This window comes from Zonotrichia albicollis, chromosome 7, assembly GCF_047830755.1.
Source record: "Zonotrichia albicollis isolate bZonAlb1 chromosome 7, bZonAlb1.hap1, whole genome shotgun sequence".
Taxonomy (NCBI): domain Eukaryota; kingdom Metazoa; phylum Chordata; class Aves; order Passeriformes; family Passerellidae; genus Zonotrichia; species Zonotrichia albicollis.
Window position 1 is genome coordinate 25982195 of NC_133825.1, and position 22092 is coordinate 26004286.

At 38.6% G+C, this 22092-nt stretch overlaps 2 protein-coding genes across 3 annotated transcripts in view; one reads left to right on the forward strand and one right to left on the reverse strand.

Annotated features, from left to right (window-relative positions):
* LOC102073279 (rap1 GTPase-GDP dissociation stimulator 1) overlaps positions 1-3011 on the forward strand; it is a 32497-nt gene extending 29486 nt beyond the window's left edge. Inside the window, exon 13 of the mRNA XM_026799517.2 lies at positions 595-3011. Within this exon, the coding sequence (XP_026655318.2) occupies positions 595-728 (134 nt within the window). The 3' untranslated portion in view covers positions 729-3011. The remainder of the gene's footprint in view (positions 1-594) is intronic.
* TSPAN14 (tetraspanin 14) overlaps positions 2431-22092 on the reverse strand; it is a 33612-nt gene continuing 13950 nt past the window's right edge. For both annotated transcript variants that reach the window (XM_026799518.2, XM_005481543.4), the window contains exons 2-9: positions 21451-21548; positions 15190-15240; positions 11277-11423; positions 10302-10472; positions 9602-9727; positions 8348-8392; positions 7710-7829; positions 2431-6054 (exon numbers count right to left, since the gene is read on the reverse strand). In XM_026799518.2, the coding sequence (XP_026655319.1) occupies positions 5983-6054; positions 7710-7829; positions 8348-8392; positions 9602-9727; positions 10302-10472; positions 11277-11423; positions 15190-15240; positions 21451-21531 (813 nt within the window). In that variant the 5' untranslated portion in view covers positions 21532-21548 and the 3' untranslated portion in view covers positions 2431-5982. The remainder of the gene's footprint in view (positions 6055-7709; positions 7830-8347; positions 8393-9601; positions 9728-10301; positions 10473-11276; positions 11424-15189; positions 15241-21450; positions 21549-22092) is intronic.

Genomic DNA, 22092 nt, shown 5'->3' on the forward strand with positions numbered 1-22092 from the left:
CAGTTTCTCACATCTTAACACAAAAATTACATAAACTGAAAATAAGAATTGTACTTGGGCAAGGATGGATCACAAGGTGAGCTGCCTTTTAAATCCTGTATTGATAGACAAGTTGGATTTTGCAGTATTCTCTATTTTATCCCTGTAGCCATACAGACATTGGAATAAGGATAAAGAACTTGCAGCTTTCAGTGCTACTATGAAGTATTGACATAACAGATACAATCTATAAGACGTTTTCCTAGAGATGTATATACTTAGCATTTTACAGACTAACTGTAAGGCTAAGAGCTGAGTCTAACTAACATGGAATGGTAGCAAAAAGCAGACAAAAAAGTGCCAGAAATTGTCCTGTATTAGAATTTCAAAATCTCCTTTTATATTCTGTCAATTAGTTCTTAGAAGTCAAGTAAGAGGAAAAAACCTTAATCTGGCCAATACTTCTAGTGGCTGAAAGGGTATCTAGTGAAACAGATGTTTTAATTGAAGCAGCTTATTACAAACAGCAAGTACTCCGAACTTTTATCTTACAATTGTTGGGAGCCACTATGCCATGGCAGGTAACTAAAAGTCATCACTTCATCTCCCATTCAGGTGATCTGAGACAAGAAATAGAAGAGGACAAGATCAAAGACACCCTTGAGCAGCTCTGCAGTCACAGCAATGCAGATGTGGTCAAGGGAGCCATCACAACATTAGAGGTGTTGAGAGGAGAGACACCCCACTAATGTCCCTTCTCCCACAAGGCAAGGCAGCTCTGCTGCTGAGGCACACACCACCAGCTTTGCAACTCTTGCATTTGTCATGCTGCTGCAGAACCAGCACTGCTGAAGCCCAGGTGCAGCTCCTGCTTTGAAATCCTCCTCATTAGCACATCTCTTTGGCCTGATACTTGCACCACTGCTGCTCCTCACTGAGCCACTAACACACAGCAGCAGGAAAAAGTCCTGTCAAGCAAATGGGGTTAAGAAACATCACAGGACAAACATCAGGCAATTGCCACTTGTTATACATTTTCAAGTGGCTAGGTCTTGTGAGATTAGGATACACACTTGTAATTTTTCTTCTATCAATGGGACTATAAAATAATGATAATAAAAGCCTTAAGCTTTTATCATGCAACCTGAAACATGAGTTAGATTAAAGCTGTAGCTTAAACAATGCAAAGGGATAACTGGCACCAATGCAACATCTGAATGAAACACTTTGTGAATGACACTGTAAGCCCAACTGTTAGGTGAACATGTCAAAACCAAAACTGTCTTTAAGTTAGCTCTCCCTTCAATCTCCAATTTTAAAGCCCATCTCTGAAACTGTACCTGCTGCTGTCACAAGTTACATTCCTAAATATTTGAGGCTATAGTCTTGTCCTGACTTCAGAGTTGCACCTACTGGAATGAGACTCTGCAGAAGCAAAGTTTACAAGAAACCACAGTCAGTGAACACACTTGGACAAGCCAGTCAGAAATTACAAGTGGGCAGGGGTGAGGACGTAGAGGCAGCCAGCATTCCACTACCACCCATAACAGAACCTGGGTTTAACTTTAGATAATGGAAAAAAAGAAATGTAGTAAAACAAATGTCTCTGAACATTTCTGTGGAATCCTTTTGTGTTTAAAAAGGTCACTAGATGAGAAGGTAACAGATTTATTCCACAACTTGTTCTTATGGGAAATTTTTTAAGCAGTTGAAGGTACATTGCAGCGTCATGCTGTCCAGACCTAAAAGATCAAATTCAAAACAATGAAGTAGTAGAGACTGAAAAGCTTAGGAGCAATTACTTTTTTTTTTTTAGCCAGCAGAAAAGCTATTGGGAAAAAATAAACAAGCACTGATCTTCAGAAACCTATTATAAAGCAGACTGTATTTAGAAGTCAACAAGGCTTCATGTTCTCAGTTTGAGAACAACTGGCTTGTGTCTGCAAACAAACATGACAACTTTGTTCCTGAAAAAGCTTTTCCACTTGCAAAACCCAGTAGCACTACTTAGCCCATGACACTCATCACCAAATATCACTCTCAGGAGTGGCCTTGAAAAAGGGAATTTCATAAAACCACCCAAGAGAAGTGACACTTGTTGAGTAACACATAGGCAAGTTTTGATCACATAATAGGAGAAAAGAAAAACAGCACTGTTAACTTTTTTTGATGTCCAGAGATTGAACAGTTACTCTACACCATTCTGCAGCTCTTCACTTGTTCATGGCTTTCCATTAAAAATGCAGAGAAAAACATCAGTCTCATCTATTATTCAACAACTTGAGCTGTAAAGAAAAAATATAAATAATTAGTTTCAGCAAAATACAAAAATAAGCACCCCTGGACTTCCACCATTTCTGGGTTATCCACAAACTGCAGTCTCAGCAGCCAGTCTAAACCTTCAAGAGTGAAATATTAGTGACTGCAAGCAACAAATCTCAGGAATCAAACTCCAGGAGTAGAAAATATTGAATTTTATTTAATCAAATTTAAGGCTTGAGAAAAAATATATTGAAAGTCACTCAAAACAGCCATCTCAGAAGAGGAGACAAGAGCTCCCCTCCTGGTGGCTGAACAATGTTCAAGCTGCATGACAATGCACAGGCAGTAAGGGGAAGAAAGAGGGAAGGATGGGATGGGGATACAAAACCCAAGGCAATTCTACACCTAAATCAATGGCCACATCGAGCTCCATGGACTGGGAGCACAAGTCTGTCCACATGGCACTGCATGAGCTCACCACAGCTAAAGATCTCTTGGGAAGAAACATTCAGGCTTTCACAAGGCAACCCAAAGTCCTTTGGTCACTGCACTTTTTTCAGTGCTTATATTCATCCTCCTCTTCATGTACAGGGAAACTGTGTCCAAATGCAGTTATATCAATAACACCAGAGGCAGCTGCACTGTAAAACACACTGACACATACATACATTGGTTAACAGAAATAAGTTGTGCTCATTTCTGAGAAATAAAAGATATCACATTGAAGTTTGCTTCTCTCAGTCCAGTTCTTCAAGTCTGACCTCTTTTGACATCTTCATGAAAAACCTTGGTTCCACTGTAGTGTTGGTGAACTTGTTCCAAATGCACCCGCTGAAATCTCAACATCAACAATGTATCAGACCTCTCCTTGAGATCACTGAATTCATTTTCCTTTGAGGCTTCAGAGGCAGGCTCACAGCCAGCTGTTTTTGCTGACAAGACTTTTTTTAGACCATAACCTAAATCTTTAGCCATGAAGTCACTGCACATCCACAGAGAAGGTGCTAAATAAAACTAAGCAGAAAGTGTTCCCATTACAAGTCTGAAATTACACCAGCCACCTATGGGTGTACTTCAGCACACAGAGGGGCAAAACAACCTAGAGCCCCAGGATTTAAAAAATTACACTGAATAAGCACAGAGAAGTTTATCCACAGTGGCAAAAAAGACAACTCACTCCATGAATTTATAGGTCCTCAAATAAGTTGAACTTCTCTCAAATTCAGTTCCAAATAACTGAAACACTGATACAAAGGCTGGTGTTAATATGGCCAAAGCCATTAAGAATTAACTGTGGAAATACAATACTTGAGTTAAATTCTGGTTTGCATACAAACAGTGCTTCAAAAAAACCCAAGTATTAATTAGTCTTCAGGTAACTTGGCAAGATTTGCAGACCCTGGAATTGTAATCTGTAATGCTGGTTCTTGTCAGCAGCTAGTTTCAGTGCATGAGCTCCACAGCCATCTTTGACTCCAGAATGATTTTCACCAAATCGCTGGAATTCCTTCCTAGCATTAGGAGCTGGCTGTGTCAGAAGCTGGCAAAGGGAAATGTACTCCCTAGCTGCTGTTTTCAATGACTAAAAACTTCCAGAGAAGTTTTTAGTTTTACATGCACATCAGATTATCACACATAACCTTAACCAAGTATATTGGCTGATGAGGTGTTACAAAGTTTCAAGCACCAGAATTTAAAGCACAGTTTGCTGGCCACTGCTCTGCTGCTTACCAAGTTGTAAATTGTAGTACAATCACACATTTTTGGCTGCTCCTCGTGGATCAGATTCAACAAACAGGTAACACAGACCTCAAATTTATGGCTTTACAGAAGAAATGCCTCTTGCTCTCCCCTCAGTGATCTACTGCTATTGTTTCCTTGTTGTACACCAAATTTCAAAAGTCACAGTGTACTTCCAGCCATTTTACTTTCAGGTCTTCAGATGAGTTAATAGCAGACTATTCTCTGCTATTGTAAGGAAATCAGCCATGCTTAGACAAGCTTCCTTTTCCTGTTGTGTCTCAATCACTGGCCAGAAAAAGAACTATGAAAGCTGAAGTACACATGAGCACTGTCTGAAGTGCTTCAAGATTACAAGCTAGAAGGATGTCTGGACAATCTACCAGACACAAAGATCTTACTGTTGATCAACTTTTGCCAGTGAAATGTTTGTTAATACATGCATAATAAAAAAAAAAGAAGACAATATATTTAAAAGCTCGGCTTCCAAAGAAAGCCATATACTTTAGAAAGACAAGTATTAAATCCTTCAGGCACACTACATATAGTAAAATATCATTATAAAAATAGATACTTTTCTAAAATTTACACTGTGTTAGGCACTGTAAGTGAACCTGCTCCCTGAAAACCCTGGTGTCACTGGAAGCAGTAAATGATGTTAGTTATATGGCCCATAGTAAGACTGACAGCTACTTTTAAAAACACTTTGGCCACAGACTTTCACCTTACAGCTAAAGATACAACACCAAAGTCTTACAGAAGAGACTGGAACTCCTACTGACCTACAGATCCATCCACAACCCCCACAAAGGGAGGACTGGAAGAGGAGTTTACTTTTCTCTTGATTAAAATGAAAACCCTGACATAAGAAGGACTAGTTCAGCTTCATGTAGAAAATGACTGAAGAAATTATTCTGCTTCACTGCATTTTGATTCACACTTGAACCATGAACCAGGCAGAACTGATGGCTCAATAGCTTTATACAAGAATTTAAAATTCAACAACTTTATAATATTTTGCTAAATCTGTACTTCCCTATTTAAAAACATATTCCAGTAAGGATTAACACTGAATTTGTAAGTCTTTCATCAGTCCTGGTAGTGGCAGTTAAGACTTGTGAAGATCAACATAGCAGTTGTGACAGAAACTAGAGGAATAACAAAAGCCATCAACAGCTAGCACAGCATGCTTGCTACCTACTGAAACAAGCCGCATTCTGAAGTGTATGCAGGCAGCACTTTTTAAAGCTATTACTGATCATTGAAAGGATAAGCATTTTTAAAGAGGTTTTTCTTCTATAAATAAAGAATATTTACATTTTTCTCAGACAGGAAACAGCATCAGGGCTTTACACCCTCCTGCCTGAAATGGAGATTTGTAAGACTTAATGCTACAGATAGTCAGATCTTTCCCATCCGGGGAGCTGGCTTGTATTTTTCAGAATAGCGTGGGATTTGCACAACCTAAAAATCAACTAAAGATCTAGACATTTTGTGATTGTTTTTCCCAATTTCCAATTATGGTTGCTGGATATGTTGCCAAAAACGGCTGGATAAGTCTACTGGAGAGATTAACATGATTGCAAGGTTCTGAAGAAATCAGCATGTGACATTTGACAAGATTACATTTTAAGACAGAAGACAGGAGTGAAGACAGAACAATCTCCTTAGCAATCCTTCAAGGAGAGGGTTTACAGCAGTTTCTCGGCTCTCTGCTACAGTCTTTAAAATCTGCTCTGCCAATGTCTTGGGAAATTCCATTTCTTCCTCAGAGATCAACGCTGGTGCGCTGAGTTGTCTTGCCAGAAAAAAGGTAGACAGCAGGTGTTTGGTGATTGTTTTTTTGTAACAGCTTCTAACAAAAACCATGAGCAGGGAAAAAAAATCCACATAAGGCTTTTAATAACAGGAGTATTTCATGGTCTGTGCATTTCTTCTGCCTTGGTGTCCAATCAATCATCTTAACATACGCTGTCTTGCAACGTGGGTCTGCTTTCATATTCAGAAGGCATTACTTGCCTTTACAGCTTCAATATCAGAAATCAATGTCCTGGCTAGGAAAATCCCAAAAATCTAAAAAGATAAAAAATACACCATTTTGTGAGATAAAACACTTGTAATGCACCTCTGCAAGATGTTTGTTGGCAGGTTCAGATATTTCATAGCCAAGATCATCCATCAAAGCATAGCTATTACTAAAAGGTAATAAAGGTAACAGAATCCTGCAGGTAATAAAACTCAAGAGAAAGATGCTTTTATGTAAAACTTCAGCAGCCTTCAAAATAATAAGCTTTCAGATGCCTTAGAGCCAGAACAAATCCACTTAACCCAGTCTGAGTGTCATAAAACACCCATGCTTACCTACTGCTAAAGCTACAGAGCAGACATTTGCATTTGTTCCACAACTTTGAATAACAACCTAGTCAGTTTTTAGATCAATTTTTTTAAATACAGACAGAATGTACAATTACCTGTACTAAAATGAAATTCTTGTCACAGAGAAAAGAGTAGTCCCAGATTAATCAGAGACATTTTAAATTTGAAATTTTAACATTCGTGTCAGTTCTCAGGGAAATCTACCTTTGCAAACTGAGGATAAACTTGTAACTCAGCAAATTTCCTAAGACATTCTTAGCAATAATATAAAACAAGAGTGAAGTTTTGGAAAGCTAAAAGATTTCATTTAAATGTAGTCAGGTTATGTCTAATTCTCAGTCCCACAATGAATAGCTTAATGCACAAGAAAGACCCAACTGGAAAATACAAATAACTGAAAGTGGTTTCACAGAGCCTTGGGACATGAACAGAGAACAGCATTGTCAAGTTATTGTCAATCAACACACTGCCAAAAGATCAAACTGTGTCTTGACCATCTTCCTAGCAAGAGGTGCTGCTCTTAGCACAGCACTTCTCAATCCCATGGAAACCTTATCATCAGGTGGTGATAAAAACATACCAAACCCTAAGCTACAGAGGGCAGTATTACCAGGGCTGGAGGAAGATCTTTTGCTAGCACTCAAGTATTGTCAATTACCTGGAAAATCCTTTCTGTAGCAGAATTTAAAGTTTATTGCTTCCCATTGAAGTGAAGGAATTTCATAGCCTAGAAATTAATGCAGTGCAAACAACTGCCACAACGAAAGCAGCATCCACCCTGAAAGCAGCAATGTAAGATGCTTTACTGAGAACTTCTGCTCCCTCTCTGATGTATGAAGCACTGATGAGGAAATAGAAATCTCCATCTTCCATCTGGTCCTACTAACACCACATTTGCTACCTGTTCACCTATTTCCCTGCTCTTACATTCCCAACCATTTTGAGTAGCATGCTACAACCACTTCAGGTTTGTGATAGAAGGCTGGAGCTCAGCTCTGCTGGAGCAGACAGCAAATACCCCTTCCTTAATGACATTGAAACACAGGGAAAATTTTATAAAATAATTGTATATTAAGTATGACCATATTAATATTACAATCTATATCCCAGTCATCACACACTATTATTACTGCACTGTATTTTTATTATAACCTTCTCTGCTTTGTGCAACAGGTGTTTTCACACTAACTCCCCTTTACTATAATAGGTGTTTCTGCCATCCTCTTAACAAATCTAAAAAATCCACATTCAAAATATTTATTTTACCTCTGTCCATAATTACTTTCACCTTCAGCAGGTCTTTATCTGCAAACATGATGATTTTTCAAAGAATCATAACAATAACAACTAACCTGGAGCAATGAGATAGCTATGAAGACACCTGCAACAATGTAGATATTTCGGGGTAACCAAGCTTCAAGCGCATGGATACATCCTTTGACAAAAATCTGATCATCCCATTGACTTTTGCTCTAATGGTAGAAAGGAAGAATAAGAACATTACTTTTCTGCTCAAGTTTACTCTAAGATCAATCACATGATCTAGCTAGGTTAATGTTTTGTCACTTTTGCTGTAAAATTTTTAACCACACTTCAAAAATACACATGTGAATCAGGGAATGTCAGACATTGATATTTGCATCTTCCTTGTTAGAAACACAGTAGAATTAGTAGATGATAGATGGTCAAATTAGCAAACAACAGATCAGCAGATTCAGACTGTTACAACTGGTAATTGAAACGCACACTTGAAATCCAAGTCCTATCCCTTTTTTGAAACCCTTTCCCCTCACCTGTTCCCAATTTGTTTTCTCTCCCCTTCCACAGTGGAGGGTTACTTTAAACAAAGGACAATGTCCACCCTGCTCTACCTGTAGTATGATGCAGCACAGTTATTAGCTCCTAGAATTTTGAGCTGACACATTTATCAGCAATCCCACCAGTTTTAGTCTTGTCTCTGCATGCACAGAACATGACACACATCCCTTACCTTCTTTCTGATATCATAGCCACACTGTGTATTCACAACTTTTTGCTGCAAAGCAAAAGAGATTTCAAATAAACAAATCAATTTACTTGTGGTCACTTCTGTTCACAGCAAGTTTTTATATCCTTTATATCCATAAACAAATAAATTGTCAGAGCCAAACATTCTTAAAAGCATTTTTAGCAGAAACAAGCAAAGCTCAAGTAGAACAGAAGAAAATTAATGACAAAGCAAAGGTGTGTACTATAGATGATATCAGATGATATCCTGCACCAGAAATCTCAGCTGTTTCTATCACTTGGCATTCAACTAGCAACGTTTTAACATGAAAACTGCACTGCCAGCACACAGGTGAGACATGTGCATTTACAAAACTGGTAGTAAGGTTTATTGAAATAATAATAGAATCTCACATTAAACAGACTTAAGCATCCTTCTGCCTCCTTAAATATAGCACCAGCAACAGAGAAATGTGCAGTTGAACAGTACTGCTCCAAACTAAGCTAGAAAATAATTACTGGGGAATCTGAATATGGCCCTGACAAAGGCTCTCCTCAGCTGATTTCCAGTAGAATCAGAAGCCTACCTGGTATTAAATATAACTTAGCAATGGCGCTCTCAGCACAAGGATTGCTGGATGGATTTTAAGCTCTAAGTATTCCCAGTAATACTATAGAGCACTACAAGTTAGCCCCTACCTCCACATTTTGGCATCTACTGCAAGGCTTAAAAGTTTGACAAAGTTTAGTAAAACAAGTTAACCAATAAGTAGGTAAACCTTGCCAAAACCAAGGACTGACTCAGAAGCTTTAAACTTCATACATGAGTACTTTACTAATTACTGACAAAGCAGCAAATGGAATTACTCCTGCCTTTCTGGCAAAGGGGTGGTGAAACATTAATTCCATTTGGGGTAAACACACTCTTAGAGGTCTCAGCTCTTTACAAGCCTGAAAAAGGCCAGGGATCCAAGGAAACAACACACTGGGAATAAAAAAAAGTCAGCCACCAGTGCTTCAGATCCAAACCATATCAAAATGGCTCGAATTCCTGGTGACAACACATTTTCAGTTAACAGGTTGCCACATTTGGACTCTAAAAAGAATGCAACAGAAACACAAAAAAATGGTTTGTCTGCACAAAAGTAATTTTTGTTCATTTAGGACACCTCAAAGCCCTTCAACACCTTATTCAGGAAATACTTCCTGTGATAACTTGACAATCTCAGGGCAACAACAAAGCCAGGAAGCAACTTACAGCAGGATCAGGTATACAACAGGAAAAAGGAACTCCACACTTCTCACGACTTTTGCTTTCACTCTTGCAGTCAAAGTAGATGTTGAAGTCCCAGTCTTCTGGACCTTGGGCACCACAACAATGGTTCTGCAGCAGATAAACACATTCCAGAAGCTTGTTCAGTGGATAAATTATCTCTGAAATACCTCCAACCAATAAGTGTTTTCTTAGAAATCTTCACTATCCCTAAGTCAGTGCAGAATCAATGACAACAGCAAAATGAATAGATGTGAAATCAAAGCTCTGTGAAATCAAGGCAATACATCTTGAATATTGCTCCTGGAAACAGGTGTCAACATGTCAAGAAAAATCATAAAAATTATCACTTTAGATGTAATTGTCATACAATCAGTTCCATTGCAAAAGTTTTTGAAGAGAAAGCTTTTTCTTAGGGAGCAAGGGAAAGGGGAGGGGAGCAAGTGCCAAAGGTGAAAGTCAGATGCATCCCTGAGAGAGCTTGCACAGCAGACATCAGAACAAGCCTGGATCTCACGGTATCTTCCCTCCCTGCTGCTTTCAATATAGAAGGAAGGAAACCAGCAGATCAGTTACACAGTACTATTGGCTACAAATTATTATCATTCTATGAAAGAAAAAATGAAAACTTTAAAATCTATATTCTCCTAGAAGGCATCAAAGAAGCGACAGGATATGAACTTACGATTCTCTGTAGTGAATCAATGATGTTCTGGAGGTCAATGTCGTCTCGGTAGGATTTAATGTTATTCTCAAAGAATTCTTTTACCCTGTCCCTCACCCAGTCCTGGAACAGGAAGGCCATAACTGCTACTGCCAGCTCCAACAGGAATATAAACACAATTGTTCCACAGAACTGTAAAAAACAAAAGTACTAAATTAGAAAATATGAATTCATTTTGAATGCATTCCTATACCACCAGAAACAGACACAGAATTGGGTTCAAATTTTGATCCAGTACAGACACTGAGCACAGTGAGTATACAAGGTAAAGAAACCCCAAGAGGCAGAGTTATCCTTTTCTTTTTGTCACCTGAACTTGACAGTAAAAAGACCATCAGACAGTCATTATTCACAGCAACCAAAACAATAATAAATGAGAATTGGTAAAACACAGGGCTAAAGAAGTCTTGTTTACCTCTTGGATTGTTTCTGATTTTATAATTTTTTTTCAACTTTTTGTCTAGCTTAGCTGTTTTCAGCTCTAAAGCAAAGAAGAAGCCTCAGTACAAAAAGAACCATTTAAGAAATTTTACATCACTCTCTGAAGTCCCAAAGTTTTGCCAATATGTACAAGAAACTTTAAAGTTTTTAAGGGATTTTGTTCCACTATATTATACTCTCTCAGTGATTCCGAACTGACTAAGCATGTTCCATAACAACACAATGTCAGATTGATAGACCTACTATAACATCACTGCAGAGCAGAACCAATTAAAAAAGGCAGGGAAGAACATGTTCCACAAAGAGGAGAATAGATAAGCTGGAACCACCCTGCTTTCAATACCATTACTCAGAGGTTTATCAAGGCAGCAAGTTTACCATATATTTTGCCACAAACCAAATTCTATCAATTAATTATCTGTGTTTGCTCCCAGGTCTTCATCAGTTGCAGCTTTCACACATACAACAATTCCCTCATGTAATGATGTTACTTACAAACTTCAGCAGGCAGATGTTTTCTCTCAGTGCTCCCACACAACCAGCAAATCCCAAAGTAAACATCACTATTCCCACCACCAAGACAAGCACCACTGGGTCCAGACCGTGAAGACCAGTCACCTTTGTCAGATCAGACAATACACCCTGCAAGAAAAAGCCAGAACAGAATGTGACCACTGTAAGCATCTCATTCACTCAGCATTCCTTCTGGATGATTTCCACATGATTCCCAATGAACTGGTTGCAAACCCTTCATCTTTCCAACAGTGACACCAACAAAAAAAGTCTTGTTGTGAAATGGCCATTGACATTACCAGTTCTCTTCACACCTGCAGAGGAAGTATTAAAGTTATAGCTAGCAATACTTTTAGTAAGTCAGTTTCTTGGGCTACATCCTCCTACATCTATTTGCCAAACAAAATTCCACAAGATGGTGCCAAAAGCTCAATTCTATCACAGAATGCTCATTTAGTTTCAAGAGAAAAGAATTAATGTTTTATATCAACTTGAAATGTATCAATCACAAGGGCACTCCAATATCATGGCCTAAAAAATATATGAAGAAAACTTTTCCAATCCTAATGTTTAAGTGGGAGAAAGGGAAAGACATTCTAAGGACAAAGCACCTTATGGATAACATTTGAAAGAGGGAAATTTTTTTTTTGTTTTCAAGGGAAGCGTATTTTTCCTCACTTTTTAGTTACAACCCTTCTAGTGCCAAAGAGTCTTAGCAGTGCTCCTCTAAACTCTTTCAGAAATATAACAATATAGTCTAAACACTCCCCTTTCACCCCTGATATTCTTACACCAAAAGCAGTTATCTAGTCTCTATATTTGCAATTTGTCTCACATAGAAGCAATATTTTCTTTTTTGTTAACTATCCAGAAACCATTTATCTTCACAATAATCTTTGCTATGAAGCCTGTGTGCTTAGATTGCTAAATGTATGTGAATGCAATGCTAACACAGTGAAAACCTTCCTTTTACTTTCTAGATTAGGTTTTAAAAAGTTATTACACCAGCTACCAGTAAAATTCCATCAAATACATATAGCAGGATTCTCAGGGTATGTGCAAGAACAAGATGGAACATGCAGAACACAGAAGGGACAAACAACAAACTCTTCATGAGAATGATTTGCAGGGACACTCAGGCAGCCCTGCAGCAGTCTGAGTGTTCATCATACAACCATCAACAATACACAGAACATTTTAGTAAGGAAACAGTTTCACTTTTGAAACAAAGAAATAACAAAAAATTATCACATGCTCACTATTTTTTTTCTTTATAGAGTATATTCTCAAGCTAACCATGTTTAGTGTAAGATATACCAGAGACACTTGGAATAAGCTGCCCAATTCTTTCAATAAAATGCAAATTACCATCTTTCTACCAGGTATACATTCTAGAATAAAGTGCAAAGGATATACATCCCAAGATAAGACCTTGGAAAAATCTCTATCACTTCTTATTCAACTGCTTACTTAACAAAATAAAATCTACAGCATTAGAAGAAAATGTGTCCTTGGAGGAACTCCATCAGCTGAGGACATTGATTAACAGTACTGCAGTGTTCCACAAGACTCCATCTTCTTTCATAGCATGTTCCATAGCAGATTCTGTCAGAGCTGTTAATTTGGCAACAGCAAGACAGAGTTGTTTATATCAAAACTGGCTGATGGGATGAAAAGGAAAAAAAATAATAAACTGAAGGACTCAGAATTGCCTTGCAACAGCTGGTGACTAACAGCTGAAACAGGCTATTACAAAATGGTCCTAGTTTGTTGATAATGTTTTACCAGTCACACACTTTCATTTTTAAAAACTGTTACACCTAACAGCTACCAAACTTGGTCTTGGAAATTCTAACAAAAACTGTTTTCCTGATAAGGGGGCTCAGTGTTATTCACCTTGTTTCTACCAACACTTTACAATAATTCACTCTTTGTGACTTTTGTAGTATCTGTTGTTTGACAGATACTGACTCTTAAAAGTTTATGCAAATTAACTTTTATGTGCCTGCTCAGAATAACCAAAGTCAGTTACAAAATCATAAGGATAGGCCAATTAGATACACCAGTTAGAGAGACTGGATCTTAATCAAACAACAGGAGTCACAGTGGTAACATTCTCCCATGTAGTATTTTCAACACTTTGCACAAATCAGCAGTCTCATTTCAATATATTACCAGCCAAAAGAGAAGCACAGGATTTATACCCAGAGAAAAAGACTGTTGAGGAATTAATCTGTACTCCTAATGCACAGAGAGACAGTCAGAGAAATTAAATGGACCTAATGCACATCATGTTGTGGTAAGAGACAGGATGTTCAGAACTCTTCCACCACCTGTAGTTTATCTTTGGGTTTACCACTGCAGCTCAGTTTCTGCAAAGTTTTTCTCTTACTTCCCATCTATTGTTCACCAAGATGCTTATCTGTGAAATACAGGCACAAGATTGGCTGAAGAATGGCACTGCTCTGAAAGACTGAAAACAGCACAGAACTGACATAAAAATAACCAACAGATTTCATGAACCATTCAGAAGTTCAAAAGCACAGGAAAGCCTTTGAAGCATTTATTTGCAAGATAGCACAGAGAACAGAAATAACTCAGGAAAAGTTCAAAAAAGAAAGACAGAAAGAGTCTGCCTTTGCCTTTTAGTCACTTCAGTGTACCATAAAGCCAATTTGGCAAATGGAGACATTAGTCTCCAGCCACACAGATCCCATGTGCTTGTATAAAAAACCAGAAGAATGAACATTACAGAACATAAATTCAAGGCAAGTTTAACATCCTCCTTAAAGGGTTGGAAACAAAATTCTTTTGTAACAGCAAAATAGGAGGCAAATGCATTTGTGTGTCAAGATAGGTTTTCATATAGCAATGACAGCACTAATCAAGTTATGAGAATGTGTGTATGCACATGGGGAGCAGAGAGGAGGAGAATAAATACCTCAGAATTAAAAGTCCCGTAAAACTCACTTCCAAAAAGCAGAGGACTCAGAACCCCTCTGCATGTAGACAGCTGCTGTATGGAACCACTTCAATTAAGGAAAAGTGAACATATGATAGTAATTGAAGTCTTACTTGTTTGTGGCACAACTGAACAGGGAGGGCACCTGCCTTCCACTCCTGCCTGAGATGCAGATCAGTGAATCTAGTAATGGTCACTTTCTCCTAGGGCTTGAATTAAACTCATTACTCATTAATGAGTAATTAATAAATAATAATAAACTCATAATAAATAATTAATAAACTCATTAAACTCGAACTTTTACAGCCATTCATTGCCATACCTGTATCATTCTGTTCTCTTGTTACAGGAGAACTGAGCAGATGTGTGTAACTTCCTTCAGCTGAGGAAGTTTCTTAGCTTTTGCTAAAAATAAGAGTTATTCAGCTACATCATGTTCCCCAGTGTTGTTCCTCTGCATGGAAACAATCACTTAAGCACTCCTTGGGGAATAAAGTGGACAAAAGATGGCCAACAGATAGGGAGCATCCTTCTCAAGTATTTCAAAGATACACATTTCGATTTAGTGGTGCTTTTTAACATATAAGGACAGCTCATACCCCTCACAAATATTTGTTTGTAATAAAAGAAGGTGAGTGGAGAAATACAGATTTTAGAAAACATGCTTTTGAAAGAGAACCTGTTCATAAAGGCTAAATTCTGCCCAGCATCCTGCTCTTACAAGTTCATAAAAAAGCTCTGAATATCAAGGGTCGCAGCTTAAATCCTGATCAGGGACAAGAAGCAAATTCCAACTAAACTCAGTTTAGATTATTTGAACGTGCTCCTGAGTTCAGATGCTACATTAAACTTCTGCTGCTTCCTGAGGAAGTAGTTTCACAGGGGCAGGAGGAGGCAGCCACTGAAATAAGACCAGTCATCTCTTATCCTTACCTTTTCACTCCATGCCCACAGACCAGCTGCAAGGAAGGCCACTCCAGCTAGCTGAAATGAAAAACAAAAATTAATGTAATAATCAATGACATTATCAAAAAACTTAGCTACTAGCACTATTGCTCAAATAAAACAAATACTGCCTCTAATTTGAGACAACTGTAATGGGATCTTACTCCCTATGAGTCCATCTCTTATAAAAATCATTTGAAGGGCATTTATTCCACAACATTTATACATTTTATGAATTACTTTTTTAAAAGTATTTTAATTTGATTCTTCATAATTACTGGGGAAGCACATTACTCAAGAAGAAGAGACACTTAACAGACAGCCCCACAGAGCAGCATGCAAATGGGAGTAACCCTTATCCCAAAGACCTGCTATAAAGTGTCTGCCTGCCCACTAATGAAGATGTCAGAATATTTATTGCATTTTGAGGTTGTTCCCTATTTAGTCACTTAATAGTCAGCAATATTATGGCTATGAGAGTAGCCATGCCTGCTCCTTGTGACTTCAGTGCCAAGGCTCCCTATATTAGCCTCTCCTCTGATCAGATACAGTTTGTCTTCTGAACCCTTACTTTGTTTAAGCCCATGTGAATCAAGCTGCATTCATGATCCATTTGCTTACCTTTCATAAGCACCAAATCTAACAATAAACCCTCCACTAATTCATATGCTTGCATAATAAATACTGCTGACTTACAGTCACTCAAAAGAAGCAAGAGTTACTTGTCCTAATATTTTACTCCCTTTCTTCAATGCTCAGGCAAATTGTTTTTAATATCCAATTTCAATAATCAAATGATTATTGAAAATAATATTGAAATCAAATAATAAAATGACCTCTTATAATTTTCCTGTCTATGCAGGAATTATTATATGCCACAATCTGGATTAAGCAACCAAAACCACCACTGACACATGGAGCTAGAACTGAACAAAGCAGTACTAAATTAATTGCCAGAAGCAATAGCACAATGAGTACTCATCTTGGACTCTGAATCAGCTAAGAACATCTAAAGTGATCATTTGGATCAAAATATAACTTGAAAAATACTATTAAAAACCACATCTAAAAACCACATCAATATAAACAGAATATTGACCCAGATCAACCCTAGATCTTAACCCAGTGATCTTCAGATCAAAAAAAAAAGCAGGGGAAATAGTCAGTAATCAAACTTGTATGTCATTAAGTTGCACAGTGCATGTAATTGATGCATCCTTCATCCTTTTCACTCCAAATGCTCCAGGAATGCAGGGAGACAGATGAAGACAGCTGGTATAATTTGCAGTAATCAAGGTAAATTATACAGACAGCTGGATCTTTGGAAATTTTTTTCTACAGAAAACAAGGTGCAAAAAAATTACTGGGAAGAACATATTCCACTCTCTGTATACAATTTAAGGGTGCTACAATACTAATATTGTGATATTGAATTTATAAATAGGGTGACCTCTTCAGACTGTCTGCCTTCTTATAATTACCTTCTTAATTAAATTTTAACCATTTTTTTATTAAGTAGATTTTGCACTAGCATGCATTATTTTCACCTTTGAACATGAACTTTGCTCTCGTGTTTTTATAAACCATGCAGTTTCAAGAAAATATACTACTTTTGCAAATTCATTTCCATAAGCATATGTGCAAACTAGCTACAAGTAAAATAGTTTATCAGAAGAAAAACTTAGTCTCATTAAAACAATGTGGATAAATCTAAAAGTTAATTCAGCTAAGACAAACAACTCAAAAATTTCACTAGAAGCAACCAAACCAGATAGATTAAAAAATTCTTTTGCAAAAATCCAGTAAAGTATGAGGTACTTGCAGAAGAAACCGTCAGCATTGACAGGTGCAATGACCAAAACAAGCAATCTGAAAAAACGTAAAATAGTACTGAAATGAAAAATGAAAATAAATCCTTTTGTTTCAAAGACTATGCCTAAGATACTTTAAAGTATCTCACTGAAAACCATTGTAAAAGCAGACCATGCAGATCAAACTAGCTCAGGAGTTGGTGTGATTGAGCATGCCCAGAGTTCTACAGAGCATCAGCCCCAGGAAAATCCCCTCTGTAACACACCTGCACAGAGGCACCCAAGGGATGGCTGCAGGGCAGGCAGGGAACTGATCCTGCCTAAACTAAAGGCCAGGTTTTAATCTCCTCCAGCTCACTGAGATAAATGGCTGAGTGAATGGGACAACAGGCAGCCGAGAAGAAGCAAGGAAAACCAAAACTGTTCCCAGGGTGAGAGTAGGCTAGTCAGCTATTTCAAAAAGCACAGCATTTTGCAATCTGCCTTTCACCAGAATCTGAACAACATGTAAACAAGAACAAACTGGATTTCCCAATTCACTGCCTCGCTGCAGAGCCCTTCAAGACATTCACTCCATTAAAGATTTGATGGAAACATACACAAAGCAGCTCAATTGTGCCCAGAAACTGAAACACTATTTACCAGCATTCGCTTATTTCCTGCTTTAGAACTGATAAATCCACTTTTTAAACATATTGTATCAAACTGTAGGCACTGCTCAGATGTACAATACTGATGCCAACTCAGTGACACTGTGCCCAAATCATCACTTTTAAGCATCACCCATGTATCCACTCCCAGTCACACTTTGAATTCCTATGATTCCTACGACTGTGCTGCCAGAATCACACTACCAACTAAGCAAACAAGGCTAATTTGTTTCTCAGATGCAGGCATCTCTTGCAACACACAGTGATTGTGGGTCAGTCTGTCCCTAGCAGCAATAGGAATTGCAGGCAGTTTTTGCGTATTCCCACAGAGAATCCATTTCCCACTCCCTGGATAATCCTATTTTACACTGCAGCTCCACCCATGCTAGAGCAATCAGCAGCCTGCAGCCCTTCCTTCCTATCCTTTACTCTTCAGAGACTCTTCCTCTCAGGGCCAGGAAACCACCTGCTGCTGCATTCTCTCCTCTTCCTGGCACAGCATTGCTGTTACAGAAGTTCCTGGAAAACAACATACGTTGGAAAAGCCAAGAAAACCTTATGCTAACCTGGGTCTTATTTTTCAAAGAGACAAACTCAGAATTCTTTTCTAGACCGGAAGAGAATTTTTGACCTCACTCACCACGTGCAGGGCAAAATGCCAAATCTCCTATAGGATGAGTGACAAGTTCTGGTTTTGCCTCCAGTAACACTTAAGAGTCACACACAGCTACTGACCTTTAGAAGATAAACCCAGGTGATGGGAGCTAAAAGCTATTTTACCCTCCCCTCTCAATTCATGCGAGAGACAGTGAGCTCATACACAACATATAAAGCTTTGGCAGAGCACACATGCAATCCTCCACTTCACTGAACCAGCCACGGCCCCACGAGGTGCCAATCTACCCCAAAAACACCCTTTCCACTGGAGGCAAAGCAGCAAGCACCAGAGCTCTCACAGAAGAGCTCACTCAACTGCAGAACGATGCAGAACAGAAAGGTGCCAAAACCAAGCTCCTCATTTGGCATTGTTGCAGTCTTTAAACTGCACCATGACAAATGAAGTGATTTGACAAAAAACCCCAAAAAACAAAAAGCTTTCAAGCACAAAAAGGTCCAGCCTTCTTATCTTGCTCTCTGCAGGGCTATCTTAATGGCTGCAGCACTGCCTTATCACCACTCATTAACAAGAGTGTACTTGGACAGGCCAAGTCTTGCGAGCATGCCTAAAAAGCAAGATAGAAACAAAGTAATCACACATGAAAATCAGGCCTAGGCAGAGCCTTCCTCTGGCCTCCATTCCCTTTTTTAAAAGAATAGAGAAGTGGTATTACAAGCCAGCAATGCACAACTAAAAGCCAGTACTTTCTATTCCCAAGTCACTCACCTGACAAAAAGAGACTTCCAAAGAATAAAGATTTACAGATTTCTAAAGGATGCCTTTGTTAGTGATGAAAGGATGCCTATGTGAACTGCATCTGAAGCACGACACAAATTGCAGTAACCACACCCAGTGAAAAGTCTAAAACTTCTGGGAATTACTACATCAGCACATGCTTTAAAGTTTATACAGTCAATGATATCTTTAGAGCTACAATGGGAAAGTCAACATTTACCTTTGATAAGGATGACAAAAGAACAAATGCAAATATTTTCCTGCAACTATTTACTATTACCTGGTTTGTGCATCCACTCAGGAGAGCTCTAACAGCTTACATGGGCAAAAGGCCCTCTGACATTTGGCTAAATCCATTCCTCATCCACCTCTAGAGCAGCCAGGCTCACTAACAAACACTCACAAACAAGTTCCCAGAAGCACCTGTCCTGCCACCCAAGGAAAGTGAATCAAAACTAACATTCCCTCTTTAAATGCCACTTGTGGATTATGGTTACATTTCCCCTTCTGGTTTTGTAGTCCTTCAGTTTTTCTAAGGCACACAGAAAATTCACTCTGTTTCACAAATGGTGAATTTGCAGTCATTCCAGACAGCAAGATTTCACAGGCTCCAGAATCTTTGTGTCAGCTAAATGATTCATGGATTGCCTATAGGGGTGTCTACCTTCAACATTTACATAGCTTGTTCTACAACTAAAGGTGCCAAAAATCTTATCCAAAGAGCTGTAGCTGCACATCATTTACTAGGTCAGGCCTGATAACGTCAACAGAGGCATCAGACCCTTTTGTGGAGGAAGCTACCAGGACTACAAGTACCTGTTCAGAAAGCTAATTCCTCCAGCCAACAGATCAGCTGGAACACACAGGTTGTATTATCAATTCTCCTCAATGTTGTGGCATCTCTTTAGAAGTTTTTCTTTAAAGAACAGAAAAATCTTTAGATCTTCATCATTCATCTCAAGAGAATACAGTTTTTAAATAGTGAAAAAATGTAGTGACTGTGGAAGAGAAAAAGATACAAAATTTATTCTTGTGAAAAAACAGAGGCAGAAAAACAGGGGAGGAAGACTGTCAAGAATTTTTCTTACAGAGAAGACAAAAAATTTCAGTTTAAAAGATTGTCAGAAACAGTCACTCATAGACCCCACTTCATGAGACACTCACTAGAAAAAAGTAGAGGTCTAGAGGAATCCTAATATGTGCATGAACAAGAGTGTTGATTCTCACATATCCCACCATGAACTTCTGAAGAGCATCCACACAGTTATGAAGTGATTTCTCTGAAAACCAGAACAGTGTGACAAGCATCACTCCTCACTGTGCCACACTCCACCACGGGTACATGGGAATTGCACAACACAGAAGAAAAGGAACTGCAGAGCTGGTGGCTTGTAAACACAATTTCTGACCTGTTGAAAGCATCCTCAATTGAAAATCCGAAAATATCATGCCTAATGAACACTTGTACTATGCAATATTGTAGCAAATCAACCCTTAATGGAACAAAAGTTTCTGCAAATCTTTTCTGCCCAGGTATCCACAGGAGGGTAACTCCCCTGGGGTTTAATGTTACAGTATCATGCTGGAGCATTGCACTAGTAAACAAAAGGTGGCGACAGTACCAAGAAGTTCTGTGGTTTTCAGCAACTTTACTGCTAGCACTGGACAAGTCACTCTATCTGCACTTTTCCAGGACTACTCATGCCTTTCCATGACTGCAGTTCTAGGACTTCAGGTGCAAACTTGTGTTAACCTGAATTTGACCTGAAAGTTCTCCAAAAGGAACTACTGAGTTTGTCTGAATTGCTTCCTCATCTTCCCCTCACAGGCATCTTAACTCTTTCTGGTGCAACATTATGCTCTAACCTTTAAAGGCCTTTCTTTTCCAAGGCACGTGCTTCATTAACATCTAAATCCACTCATGTATTGTTGTACCTTCTCACACTCACAATTCTACACATTATAGGCAGGTTAGTCCATAGCTCAGTATTTCAAGACTGTATCAGACAATTCAGCAGCCCACAGAGCATGACATGTGCTGCCAGCTGTTGACACATCCCTGAGGAAGCTCCTTTCTTCTCTTCTGCATAGTGTATTTACAGCTACACCACCCAACAATGATCAAAGATGATCTGAAAGGAAACATTATAAGAGGATTCTTTTAACAGGGAAGCAACTTAACGTGGATAATATGGACACTGAGTCCTCACACTTTCAATAATAATTTATTTCTCATAAGGGATAAGCTTCTTCAATTACACAACACCTGGGGCATACTATACATCAGTTTCCTGCTTTCACACAACTATTTCAGCTTGTTCTCTTGACCAGAGTAATGAAGTTAATAAAACTTAGCTATGCCTCAGCTATTTCAGCCTCTACATTCTGTACTCACCCAAAAGACAATGTTGTAGCTGAAGAGCAAGTATTTGTACCAACAGCTGACTTCTGCATTAGAATATCGGTAATAGTGCATCTTCTATGGCACAGCCTCTGCACAAAAGAAAAGGAATGACAGGATTAGGAAAAGATTTCATGAATAAATGTTTCTTCCCCAGTCTCTCTTGCTCTGCTGACAAAGATAGTACAGTAATCTGTACCATATGCCATCAAAAGGCATTTTCAAAGTCAGCTCACACTTCCACTGACCCTACACTTCCTTTCAGTATCTGTTGCTTAATAATCTTATCTTTAAGCACCCTAATGTTATAACAGGGCAGGCACACCCTCAAAGGAAACTCACTATACAGTTAGCCTAGGAAGATCAACATAAGCAAGGTGACACTCATCTGCCTTTTCACGCCTTCAAAACCATTTTACTTCTGCAAATGGCTGCTTGGACTCATCTACAAACCCTGAGTATAGCACATCCAGCAATCCAGCTAGCAGGATATCCAAAGTGGTTACCTGGAATCTCACAGACTCTCTGGACTGCTAAATACAAAAGGTAATTGTACCCAGCTCTTCCACATTTGCGTGTTCCTTTACCAGATCATCTCCTGTAAGAGGTTTTATTGTCAAGAACCAAAGTCCCACC